Below are 14,111 nucleotides of genomic sequence, written 5' to 3'. Positions count from 1 at the left end.
TTCAATTATCACAAGAAAATAAACAAAGTCTGCAAATATAATCTCACACAGTCTTTAGATGCGTCCATAGTTTAAATATTATAGTTTAAAATAAATAAACAACTAGCCCATGGTTACAATTTTACAATATAATATGTGTATTCGTTGACACTGACAGACTACTCTTAACCTCCCACTAAGATCTGTTCAGCATGTGTTTTAAAACTGTATTAAGTGTGAGTCAGGTGTATAATGTTCTGGGCCCTTTGCCTTACCACCACACAAAAACTAAAAACTTGCTTTAAGTAATTAAGTGGACTGGGGTCATGAAAAATGTACACAATTAGCATTTAAACTAGTGACTCCTGTTTATCAAAGACAAAGTTAACATTTTAAGACATATTACAAAAAAATCCCTAAACCACATGAGAAAGAGTAATTAAATCGAAGTAACAGTAAAGTCATCTTATTTCCCTAAGATTTCCTACATCCATAATCAGATAAACAGAGATCATATCTAGCAGGCACTGAGGTCTTAGTTGTTCTAAGCTAATACTAAAACCCAGAGCACCACAAATCATCTCTGTTATTGGATCGCCTAGTATGCTAACTCATCCCATTAAAAAGGTCTCTATGCCAGTGTGGCAGCTGTCAGCATAAATGGTATACCAAAGATGTAAAGCCCTTTCTTTGAGCAGTAAAGAGAGCCACAGAGCCATGGCAGAGAGCTAGAAGAAAATCCAGATACCCACAGAAAGCCTGAAAAATGCCAGAGAGATGGGCAAATGAAAGACTTGGTGTCTGGATTTGGTGCCAAGGAACTGTTGGAAGAGCCCATGTCTACAAGCAGCAAAGACTGGAAAAATGGCATAAATCTTCTTTGCTGCCTATGCAAATAATATCGGTCAGACCTCGCAAACACAACTGACAAAAATCAGTCAAATTGAAAACATCAGGTATCGTATATAAGGGCTCTGGGATTTTTCACGACAAAAAGAAGAGTCACATACCTATTATCCCAAGCAATATGCCTCTACTTCTAATTATTTAATAACATAACCCTTATTTACATTAGACAAATGTTGAAATAAAGCCACTGCAGTACCACTTCAGGATGGTGACACTGCGCTTAACCTCCACCTAACAACCACAGCTTTAGGAAACTGGTTTCTACATACCACTCCATGGACCTCTGCCAATCCAAGATGACGCTTTTGCCAGTTTGTAATAATGAGAGAAAAATATTAACATTGTGAATTAACTGTATTCTATTTAATGAACAATTAATTTTGAAATTAAGTCATTCCTCCTATTTAGCTATTAAGATTATGTTGTTTTTCTCAGCCGTGTGCAATGGCTCACGTCTGTAATCCCAGCACTTTGGGAGGCCAAGGCGGGCGGATCACTTGAGTCCAGGAGTTTGAAACCAGCCTGGTCAACATGGGGAAACCCCATCTCTACTAAAAATACAAAAATTAGCAGGGCACAGTGGTGCACACCTGTAGTCCTAGCTACTTGGGAAGCTGTGGCAGGAGAATTTCTTGAACCCAGGAGGTGGAGGTTGCAGTGAGCCAAGATCACACCACTGCATTCCAGCCTGGGCGACAAAATGAGACTCCGTCTCAAAAAAAAAAAAAAGAAAAAGAAAAATTGTTTTGCTTTTCTCAAAGTAAATTCAAAGTAATAACTGATAGTCAACTGTAACTTTTTCACATGTCCTTGCTTGGCAAAAGACTTTAATTTTTCTGATTATTGAAATCCTGTCTTGGAAACAATGGCCATAGAATGCCTATATAACAAGAGATAAGGGATTCCTAACCAATTGAGATGAAGAAATTTTTGCTTACTGTTAGAAGAATTTTTTCCCATCACAGTGATGCGTGATGGGAGCCTCTGGACAAACCCTTAACCTCTTTTCTTCATTTACAATACAAGGCAGTTAAATGACATGATCTCCAAGGTTCTTTCCACTTCCAATAGTCTATGATTCTCCCTACATAAACATCATATTTTCACATAATGTGTGCAATGTGATCATAATATATTGGATTAAACATTCTTCAAGGTCTGCAGTCAGCTCTTGAATAATGTTACTCATTTGCTATTACTCATAGTAGCCAACAAGATTCTAACCATAAACAGCTACATTCTGGGAACTGTTTAGCATATCACACACAATAAACTTTGGTTTCCTCCCTGTCTCACATTATTACACAAGACACTGCCTTAGTTTCTGGATCAGTGGCACAATAAATATTATCCCTTTCCAAGAGCTTAAACGACTTATCTGGAATTATTATGGTATGATTTCTCAAAACACAACAAAACAAAACACTAGAATACCTAAATAAATGGCACTTTAATGACTGTCATCAATGCAATAAGAGACAGTATGTTAAATTTTGGGCTAGGTGCAATGTATTTATTAATAAAGGATAAAATATGCACAACTGGGATTATCTGGTGAGAGCTAATCATACAAATTAGGTCATTTTTGTCTTACCCAACTAAATCAGAGTTGAGGGGCCAGTGGGGGAAAGCACTTGGGGCACATAGCACCTGCTCCAAAAATTAGCCATAAAGCCCAGCTGCTGAAACTGCCTGCTGTAACCCTAAGATCAATTATAACTGGTAACTGCTGAAACGAACTGGCATGACTCCACCGCTGTCACTCTAGCACCAATGAGCTTTCTTCTAAAACAATACATTGCATTTCTCTAATTTCCCAAGCTTTTCTTTGTTCTTCAGACATACCAAAACCACCCCAATCTGTGTATGTGCCCCAAATTGCAATTCTGTTTTACGTACATTCTCAAATAAAATGTTTTGCATAGAGATTCATCTCTGTATTTTTATTTTGACTTTGAATGACACTTTCCATAGCAATTCCCCCTTTTTTAAAAAAGGCACTATGAATTTATAAAAATGAAAAGCTGGCCAGCCCGGTCGCACCCGCCTGTAATCTCAGCACTTTAGGGGGCCGAGGCAGGTGGATCACAAGGTCAGGAGATCGGGACCATCCTGGCCAAAATGGTGAAACCCCATCTCTACTAAAAATACAAAAATTAGCTGGGCGTGGTGGCACATGCCTGTGGTCCCAGCTACTCAGGAAGCTGAGGCAGGAGAATCGCTTGAACCTGGGGGGTGGAGGTTGCAGTGAGCCAAGATCACGCCACTGCACTCCAGTCTGGTGACAAAGCCAAGACTCTGTCTCAAAAAATAAAAAAATAAATAAAAGTTATACATCAAAAGAAAATCTTCGTGAATTTTCCCAAGAATAATTTAGTAGGCAGTATTAATTGTGAATATAAGCAACTTGACAAAGTCTAAACTACATGGGTGCTCAATAAAGCATGTGCCAGGGAGATGGAGAGCAACCTGCACATCCCATTCCTCTCCAAATGGAGGGATGTCCTTAGGTTTTGTACCCAACTGGGTATGAAAATGTAAACACCTAGGCACAGTACATATGATTCCTTAGATTAAGAGATATTCTCAATCATAAAAAAGTGATACTAAAAAATAAAGGACAACTGTAACTACTTGTATAGCAAGCTTCCTAAAATTCACTTAGGCAAAAAATATATATATATGAGGGTCTACTAGATACAGGGCACTGTGCTAATACCAAGAAAGAAATAAAGATGGGCAAGATAAAGAAAACATTCTCAAGGTATATGTGAAATTGGAGAATGTCTCTAAGCAGACACTTCATGATTATGTGTGGCTTTCTCCATCAGACTTCATTGGTTCCCTGAATGGTTCCTCGTATCACCTATATTTATGCCTATAAACGGAGTCTCATTAACTTAAATTATTTTGGAAGCACTTACATCTGTTCTACATCATCAGTTGCCTGCTGTTTTTTGTTACTTTATTTAAAAAACTGGAAGCAGGTGAAGGAATCTATCCATTCTTGAAATTACTTTGTATTGGACATAAGTTGGCACTGGACTTTTAAATAATAGTGTTCCTGAAATTAGCGGCCACAATTTTCTAATAGCCATGTTCTTCTTATATGATTGCTATCATGTAAAGGAGACTTCCTTTGAGTTCATTAAACGATGTGTTTACATGAAGAAAAAATAATAATAAAATAAAATTGGGGAAGTCCTTTTCCACACTGAAAAATTCTAAGTAACTAAATGGTATACGTCAAACATACTAAAATAACAAAAGTATCTTTTGCTTATGCAGAGACACTGTATCAAAATATACGCCTAACACAAAAACTCTCTTAAGAAGCTACTGTTTGCCAGAGCAATCAGGCAAGAGAAAGAAATAAAAGGCATTCAAACAGGAAAAAAGAAAAAAGTCAAACTATCTCTCTTCACTGGCAATATGACTGTATACCTAGAAGAGCCGAAAGATTCCACCCAAAAGCTTCTAGATCTAATAAACAACTTCAGTAAGTTTCAGGATAAAAAAATCAATGTAGAAAAATCAGTAACATTTCTATATATGAATAACATCCAAACTGAGAGCTAAATCAAGAATGCAATCCCATTTGCAATGGGCGCGCGTGCACACACACACACACACACACACACACACACACACAAAATACCTAGAAATACATCTAACCAATGAGGTTAAAGATATAAGGAGAACTACAAGACACTGCTGAAAGAAAGCAGAGATGATACAAACAAATGGAAAAACATTCTATGCTCATGGATTGGAAGAATAAATATTGTTAAAATGGTCAAACTATCCAAAGCAATCTATAGATTTAATACCGTTCCTATTAAACTACCAATGTCACTTTTCACAAAATTGGAAAAACTACTCTAAAACTCATATAGAACAAAAAAGAGCCTGAATAACCGAAGCAATCCCAGGCAAAAAGAACAAAGCTAAGGCATCATATTACCTGACTTCAAACTATACTATAAGGCTACAGTAACCAAAACAACATGATGCCAGCACAAAAACAGACACAGAGACCAATGGAACAGAAAAGAGAACCCAGAAATAAAACTGCATATATCTACAACCATCTGATCTTCAACAAAGTCGACAATGACAAGCAATGGGGAAAGGACTCCCTAAACTATAAAAATCCTAGAAGAAAACCTAGGAAATACCATTCTGGACACCGGCCTTGGCAAAGTCCTCAAAAGCAACTGCAACAAAAACAAAATTGACAATTGGGAACTAATTAAAGACCTTCTGCACAGCAAAAGAGACTATCAACAGAGCAAACAATCTATAGACCTTTGTTGGATGTACAGTTTGTGAATATTTGTAGTGAATATTTTTGTGAATATTTATAGATTCACAAATATGCATAAATTATGCATCCAACAAATATCTAATAAGGAATTTAAACAGTTCAACAAGCAAAAAAACACCACCATTAAAAAGTGGGCAAAAGACATTAACAGACACTTCTCAAAAGAAGACATACAAAGATTAGCCCAGCAAAGGGGCACACACCTGTAGTCCTAGGTACTCTGGAAGAGATAAACAAATTGCTTAATTGCTCCTAACATAACCTCCTACCTTTTTTTTTTTTTTTTTTAAAGAAATCTTTGTTACCTCTGAAAATAATTGGTCAGAAAGGTGTAAATACATAAATCTGAGGTTAGGGCACCCTTAATAGAGTTCATAGACAGAATATGCCTGTGTATGTATGGAGGAATGCCCTCATAATGACAAATAATATGGTTCCTGGAAAGAACATAGCTTGAGGATCAAGCAGAAGCCTGGGTCCATGACTCACTGTGTGACTGAACCTCTATTAGCTTCTTCATGCATAAAATGAGAATAATACGATTGGGCCAGATGTGGTGGTTCATACTTGTAATTCCAACATTTTGGGAGGCTGGGATAGGACGATTGCTTGAAGCCAGGAGTTCAAGACCAGCCTGGGTAACATAGTGAGATCTTTTCTCTTCAAAAAAAAATTTTTGTTTTAATTAGCCAAACATAGTGGCATGACTTATAGTCCCAGCTACTCAGGAGGCTGAGATGGGAGGATCTCTTGAGCCCAGGAGTTCAAGATTATAGTGAGCTATGATTGGACCACTGCACCTGGGCCTGGGTGAAGAGGGAGACTCTGTCTCTAAAATAAATAAATGAACACACAAACTCAATTGTCATAAACTCAACTGTATGTATGTATGTATATATGCATGTATGTATCGACTCATGGATTGTTGATGGCACTCATGTTCCTAGTATCCTTTATCTACCTAAAAGCAGAGCAGAGCCCTCCAAAAAAACCTCATTTGTCATAAATCTCCTCCCCTGGGGCAACTTAATCTCTTCTAGGATCACACCCAAACAGATATTGTTATAAAACTATCGCATCTCCTGTCTTTTCTCCTAAGGACCACCTTAATTTTCTAAAAAGTCACAAGTGCCCTTTCTTCTGCCCCCATTCTAAGAAGTCATTTGACCTACAAAATGTGCCCTTGTGTCCCTCTCCATCCCCATCTCCTATTGAGATGATATATAAACCACCCACCTTAAGTCACATTTTTTTTTTGCAAACTCCTATATGTACATATGTAATTAAATCTGATTTTTTGTCCTCTTGCTAATCTGCCTTTCATCAGTTTAAATTGCAGCCCTCTCCCCAAAGAATTTGAGAGGAGAGAAAATTATTCCTCCCCAAAGGTAGTTACTAAAGAGTCTACTCTATTCAACATCACCATATGCTTACCCACTACAAACATTTAGACAAAAACTTAACAAGACATATTAGATCTACATCCATAAAACCACTTACAAACTTTTTTTTTTTTTTTTTTGAGACTGGGTCTCACTCTGTCAGTCAGGTTGGAGTGCAGTGGTGAGATCTGGGCTCACTGCAACCTCTGCCTCCCAGGCTCAAGCAATCCTCCCACCTCAGCCTCCCAAGTAGCTGGGACCACAGGCGTGTGCCACCAGGCCCAGCTAATTTTTTTGTATTTTTTTGGTAGAGACATGGTTTCACCATGTTGCCCAGGCTGTTCTTGAACTTCTGAGCTCAAGTGATCCACCCACCTTGGCCTCCCAAAGTGCTGGGATTATAGGTGTGAGCCACTGCATCCAGACCTATTTCACTTTCTGTATCTTTTATATCCTTTCAACAGCAGAAATTCCACTTGAGTTTTACATAAATTCTAACTCCCTGTTGAGATTCTCTATTTGTTGAGTTATTACTATAACCCTTTCCTTTAACTCTTTATACACAGTTCATTTAGTTCTTAGAACATATTTATAATAGCTGCTTTAAAATCCTTATCTGTAAAAATTTAACATCTGGAGATAATCAGGTATGATTTCTTTCTTTTTTTTTCTTTTTTTTTTTTTGACCTCTGAACTTTTTATTGGCCTCCTGCTCCCCAAAGGGTACCCTGCTTCTGCTGGCTTAATATCTCAGAACTTTGATGTTGTTGGTCTCAGACACCACTCTGCCATCCACTATCCTGCGGGAGGTGGTCTTCTGGATGGTTTGCCTGGAGTTGCTGCTGTCCAGGGCATCACCAAGACTGAAGTCCTCGTCATCTTCCAGCAGGTGACTGTAGGTGACGATCTCTGTCGCCAGCCTGACCTTGATGTTCAGCAGGGCCTCCTACTCCTGTCCCTCTGCCGGGTCTATTGCAGCTCTGACTCTAGGTGCAGCAGGATCCGGTTGAGCTGCTCCATCTGCAGGGTATAGCGGGCCTCCACCCCACTCAGGCTGTTCTCCAAGCTGGCCTTCAGATTTCTCATGGAGTCCAGGTCAATATCCAAGGACTGGACTGTACATCTCAGCTCCATGAGCATCAGCTCAGCAGCTCCAACCTCGGCAGACTGCATGGGGACCACTGTGGTGCTCTCCTCAATCTGCTGAGACCAGTACTTGTCCAGCTCCTCTTGGTTCTTCTGAGCCAGCTTGTCATACTGGGCCCAGATGTCTGCCATGATCTTGGTGAGATCCTGAGATTTGAGGGCATCTACCTCCACAATCAACCCAGAGCTGGCAATCTGTGCTTGTAGGCCTTTTACTTTCTCTTCGTGGTTTTTCTTCACGAAGAGCAGCCCCTCCTTGAGAGCCTCGATCTTTGTCTCCAGCTGCAGCCATTGACACTGGTGTCATCAGTGACCTTGCAGAGCCCATGGATGTCACTCTCCACAGACTAGGGCATGGCCAGCTCTGTCTCATACTTGACTCTGAAGTTATCAGCAGCAAGATGGGCATTGTTGCTCTGCAGAATGATGCAGGCATTGTCCACAGTATTTGGGAAGATCTGAACCCTCAGGTCCTCAATGGTCTTGAAGTAAATGGCTCCAGTCTCTGACCTGGGGTCCCTTCTTCTCCAGGTGCTCCCGGATTTTGCTCTCCAGCTTCTGGTTTCCAGTCTCCATACTCCTCACTCTGTCCAGTAGGAGGCCAGGCAGTCATCCAGGCTTTGCATGGTCTCTTTCTCGTTCTGGATGCCTCCCAGTCCTGCCAGGCCCCCAGCCATCCACACAGCCAGGCCCCTGGACCCCATGCTGCCCCGGAAGCTGGTGGAGTGGGACCTGGAGATCCGGGAACCGGAGCCCCCGGTGCCTGCATAGATGCTGGCCACGCGGCTGACTGGCTGGGTGCCATAGCTGGGCACTTGGACAAAGCCCAGAGACCAGTAGTTGGTGGAGAACGTGGAGCTAGTGGTGAAGCTCATGCTGTCCAGAAGGGAGAGCAAGAGGACAGGACTCAGGCTTTGCCGAAGACCAATCAGGTATGATTTCTATTGTCTGCCTTTTTCTCACTGCTACAATTTCCTGTTTCTTGGCATGTGTCATAATTTTATATTTAAAGATAGACATTTTATATAATACAGTATAACATTACTCCGGATTCTATGAAATCTGTCTTCTTCCACAATCTGCAATTGCTGATTTCTCTGTTCAGTTTTATTATTTCTTTTATTCTTGCATTACTTTAAAGCCTGACTTTCAGGGTCTGGCCATGTTATCTATGTATCTTAGTGGGCAGCCAACTATTCAACAGAGGATTCACTCAAATACCCCAGGTCAACAAAAGTTGTTTTCCTTTGCCAAAGGATCTGCACATCTACCCAGATTTTTCTTCCCCCTCGACCCTTTTTCATGGCTCCTCTGCATATGCATGAAGCCTCAGCTAGCCATTATCTTAGGCTGAAAGAGCCGCTGGCTCTCAAAGCACACATGCCATCAAGACAGTAATTTCCGCAGACAGTGCTGGCAGGCATATGCAATAACTGCCACTCAGAGATGAGTGAAAATTTTCCAAGCACAGCAGGTAAGGTACTAGTCCTCAAAACCCTTCTCACCCTGGAATACCCTTTATAACCAACCAAACTTGGAAGAGAGAAAGTGTGGAGTGGGATGGGAGCAGCTGCAGGCATGAATGCCACAGATTCCCACTGCTGTTGTGCGAGATGAGCAGTTTCTCAAGCTTAAACACTTTTCAGATTATTATATGTTTTTGGTTGAGTTTCAGAGCACTGCAATAGTTGTTTTCACTTGTTTTGCAGATGGCATTAAATCTAAGTCACAAACTCTTTTTTTTTTTTTTTTTTTTTTTGAGACAGAGTCTCACTGTCACCCAGGCTGGAGTACAGTGATGCACCACAACCTCTGCCTCCCGGGTGGTTCAAGCAATTCTCGTGCCTCAGCCTTCCGAGTAGTTAGGATTACAGGCACATGCCACCACACTGGGCTAATTTTTGTACTTTTAGTAGAGACAGGGTTTCGCCTTGTTGGCAAGGCTGGTCTCGATCTCCTGACCTCAAGTGATCTGCCTGCCTCAGCCTCCCAAAGTGCTGGGATTATAGGCGTGAGCCACCATGCCCAGCCCACAAACTCTTAGCATTCTTAAATGTATTTATTTCAGTTTCTCTTTCACTACTATATTATAACCTACTCTGGCAGTCCTTCTCATCTGCTGCAATATTTCTCATTCCTTAAGATCTAACCTATGCTGCTCCTTCTCCATAAGGCTTTTTCTCATTAATTCATGCACACTGATCTCTCCCTTCTCTGAATTCCTGTCATACATCATTATTTCATAATTATTTTGCATGTGTTGTACTTTTTCTTTTCAGCCACATTCCTAAGTCTCTGGGGAAAGAAATTAGGCTTTCATGATTTTGTATCCTTATCTTATACCTGGCAAAGTGCTGAGTATACAGTAAATTCTCAAAGGCTGTATGTCTTCTTCAATCCAAAAATTTACACTTGAAGAAATTTATCTTATAGCCTATGAGGTCAAACTCTACCATTAGGAAACAATAATCAAGACTCCAAGACCTAACCATGTTATATTATTAACACGTTCTTCCCTTCTCCAATGCCACATGATCTGAAGTGCACACTATTTACTGAAAGCATGGGGCAGAGACTGCTAGTAGCCAACCTAATATCCATTTTGATCATTTTCCTTACTAACAAAACCATAATCATTCCTAGCTTTCCTTGCAGCCAGAAGTTCAATTAGAGGGAATGCACTAACTGGAAAGATATTTGTATCTGTTCACAGTATTGTGGTAAGAAACAAAAAAGAAAATTCATGCAACACCTTTAGAACAGTATCAGGCACATGCTATAGCATCAATAAATGTCATATACTGTTAGAAACCTTAACTATGTTTTACTTCCTTCTTCTTCTCTCCTATGAGAGCTTAGTCTTATGGTTACAAAGGTTTTATAACATCAAAGTTCTCCGTCTGGAATAATACAAATTTGTAATAGGTGATGCAAAGAATTTTTAAAATTTCCTTACCCAGAAGATCCAATGCTCTTACAAACACCAAGGAGGGGTCTTTTTTCAGCAAAGTTATCACATTTTTGAGCACCTGACAGGGAGGATAAAATAAATTGTAAGCTTTGAGGAATATTATTGTATAATTCCCACTATTTTCATGCTTTCAAAATACTTGAGAAGGAGAAGTATTCATTAAAAGTTGATGTAATTTATACAATTGAATAAAAAGAAGAAAAGTTACTATATAAAATCATTATATATTATATATATGTACTCATTTTAAAAATTGAACCAGCAAATTTTTTTTTTTTTTGAGACAGAGTCTCACTCTGTCACCCAGGCTGGAGTGCAATGGCATGATCTCAGCTCACTGCAACCTCTGCCTCCTGGGTTCAAATGATTCTCCTGCCTCAGCCTTCTGAGCAGTTGGGACTACAGTCACGTACCACCATGCCTGGCTAATTTTTGTATTTTTAGTAGAGACACGGTTTCACCATGTTGGCCAGCCTGGTCTCATACTCCTGACCTCAGGTGATCCACCCGCCTCAACCTCCCAAAGTGCTACAATTACAGGCATAAGCCACCATAGCCGGCCTGAATCAGCAATTTTTTAATGTTTTATTGGCACCAATTTCAATCTTATACACCTTCCCCATGAGATCAGAAAACCATCCCATACCCCACCAACTATTTACATAAAACTAGTATAATATTGATGTTCAAACTAAATAAAGGTAGTTCAAGACAAGAAAATTATAAAATTATAGGTCATTCCCATTGATACACATAGTTGCAAAAATCCTAAACAAAATATCAGCAAACTAAATAGCAACATATATGAAAAAAATAAATTCTCATAACCGAATTAGATTTACCCAAGCAACAGTAATAGTTTGGCATTATAAAATATATTAACGTAATTAATCATGTTAATATTTCAGCAGACGCAGAAAAAGCATTCAATTAGACTCTATACCTAATCATAAGAATAAAAAATATAACAAAAATACCTTTTTTAACCTAATAATGATCATCTACAAAAGATCTACAGCAAATGTCACAGGTAATGGTTCAGAGTTTTCCTAGTAACAGCAGTAACAACACAAGAATATCCATAGTTGCAGCTCCCATCAAGTCCTAAGTCCACATAATAATAATAATAAGTGAACCCAACAATATTACAGGATACAAGACCAATATAATACGAACAAGAAGCAAAAAAAGTAAAGTCAGGAAATATAAATGGTTCTGAATCATATGAAAAGGTGCTCTGTGTCTGCTCACGCCTGTACTCCCAACACTTTGGGAGGCTGAGGCAGAAGGATCACTTGAGACAGGGCAAAACTCTGTATCTACAAAAAATAAAAACAAAAAATTAGTTGGGTTTGGTGGCACACACCTGTAGCCCTAGCTACTCAGGAGGCTGAAGTAAGAGGACCTTACTACGATTGTGCCACTGCATTCCAGCCTGGATGACAGAGCAAGAATCTGTCTCATAAAAAAAAAAAAAAAAGGCTGGGCGTGGTGGCTCAAGCCTGTAATCCCAGCACTTTGGGAGGCCGAGGCGGGCGGATCACGAGGTCAGGAGATCGAGACCATCCTGGCTAACACGGTGAAACCCCGTCTCTACTAAAAATACAAAAAACTAGCCGGGCGCGGTGGCGGGCGCCTGTAGTCCCAGCTACTTGGGAGGCTGAGGCAGGAGAATGGCCTAAACCCGGGAGGCGGAGCTTGCAGTGAGCTGAGATCCGGCCACTGCACTCCAGTCTGGGTGACAGAGCAAGACTCCGTCTCAAAAAAAAAAAAAAAAAAAAAAAGATAAAGAAGTTTAATGTTCAACCTCACACATGACAGAGGTTCCTTAAAACTATATTGATAATGAAAACTATAATGATGATATTGATAATGATAATGATATAATGATAACTATATTGATAATGATAAGGAGTTCAGGACAAATCACCCCAAAATATGCCTCTTTGGCATATTGATTATTTTGAGCTAAAGGCATTTGAAAAACAGTAGATGGGGGGCGGAGCAAGATGGCCGAATAGGAGCAGCTCCAGTCTCCAACTCCCAGCAAGAGCGACACAGAAGACCGGTGATTTCTGCATTTTCAACTGAGGTACTGGGTTCATCTCACTGGGGAGTGCCGGACGATCGGTGCTGGTCAGCTGCTGCAGCCCGACCAGCAAGAGCTGAAGCAGGGCGAGGCATTGCCTCACCTGGGAAGCTCAAGGGGGAAGGGAGTCCCTTTTCCTAGCCAGGGGAACTGAGACACACAACACCTGGAAAATCGGGTAACTCCCACCCCAATACTGCGCTTTAAGCAAACAGGCACACCAGGAGATCATATCCCACACCTGGCCGGGAGGGTCCCACACCCACGGAGCCTCCCTCATTGCTAGCGCAGCAGTCTGTGATCTACCGGCAAGGCAGCAGCGAGGCTGGGGGAGGGGCGCCCGCCATTGCTGAGGCTTAAGTAGGTAAACAAAGCTGCTGGGAAGCTCGAACTGGGTGGAGCTCACAGCAGCTCAAGGAAACCTGCCTGTCTCTGTAGACTCCACCTCTGGGGACAGGGCAGCAGACACCTCTGCAGACGCAAACGACTCTGTTTGACAGCTTTGAAGAGAGCAGTGGATCTCCCAACACGGAGGTTGAGATCTGAGAAGGGACAGACTCCCTGCTCAAGTGGGTCCCTGACCCCTGAGTAGCCTAACTGGGAGACATCCCCCACTAGGGGCAGTCTGACACCCCACACCTCACAGGGAGGAGTACACCCCTGAGAGGAAGCTTCCAAAGCAAGAATCAGACAGGTACACTCGCTGTTCAGAAATATTCTATCTTCTGCAGCCTCTGCTGCTGATACCCAGGCAAACAGGGTCTGGAGTGGACCTCAAGCAATCTCCAACAGACCTACAGCTGAGGGTCCTGACTGTTAGAAGGAAAACTATCAAACAGGAAGGACACCTACACCAAAACCCCATCAGTACATCACCATCATCAGAGACCAGAGGCAGATAAAACCACAAAGATGGGGAAAAAGCAGGGCAGAAAAGCTGGAAATTCAAAAAATAAGAGCGCATCTCCCCCGGCAAAGGAGCGCAGCTCATCGCCAGCAACGGATCAGGGCTGGACGGAGAATGACTTTGACGAGATGAGAGAAGAAGGCTTCAGTCCATCAAATTTCTCAGAGCTAAAGGAGGAATTACGTACCCAGCGCAAAGAAACTAAAAATCTTGAAAAAAAAGTGGAAGAATTGATGGCTAGAGTAATTAATGCAGAGAAGGTCCTAAACGAAATGAAAGAGATGAAAACCATGACACGAGAAATACGTGACAAATGCACAAGCTTCAGTAACCGACTCGATCAACTGGAAGAAAGAGTATCAGCGATTGAGGATCAAATGAATGAAATGAAGCGAGAAGAG

The 14,111-nt window shown here is 41.0% G+C and overlaps 1 protein-coding gene across 15 annotated transcripts in view; it reads right to left on the bottom strand.

Annotated features, from left to right (window-relative positions):
- LOC105476856 (BCAS3 microtubule associated cell migration factor) overlaps positions 1–14,111 on the bottom strand; it is a 710,244-nt gene that overhangs the window by 573,431 nt on the left and 122,702 nt on the right. For all 15 annotated transcript variants that reach the window (XM_071082810.1, XM_071082809.1, XM_071082814.1 and 12 more), the window contains exon 7: positions 10,700–10,772. In XM_071082810.1, coding sequence (XP_070938911.1) covers positions 10,700–10,772 — 73 coding nt within the window. The remainder of the gene's footprint in view (positions 1–10,699; positions 10,773–14,111) is intronic.

The sequence above is a fragment of the Macaca nemestrina genome, chromosome 17 (genome assembly GCF_043159975.1).
Source record: "Macaca nemestrina isolate mMacNem1 chromosome 17, mMacNem.hap1, whole genome shotgun sequence".
In the NCBI taxonomy this organism is placed as follows: Eukaryota; Metazoa; Chordata; class Mammalia; order Primates; family Cercopithecidae; genus Macaca; species Macaca nemestrina.
Note: the sequence above shows the minus strand (reverse complement) of the source record. Positions and strands in the feature narration are given on the sequence as shown.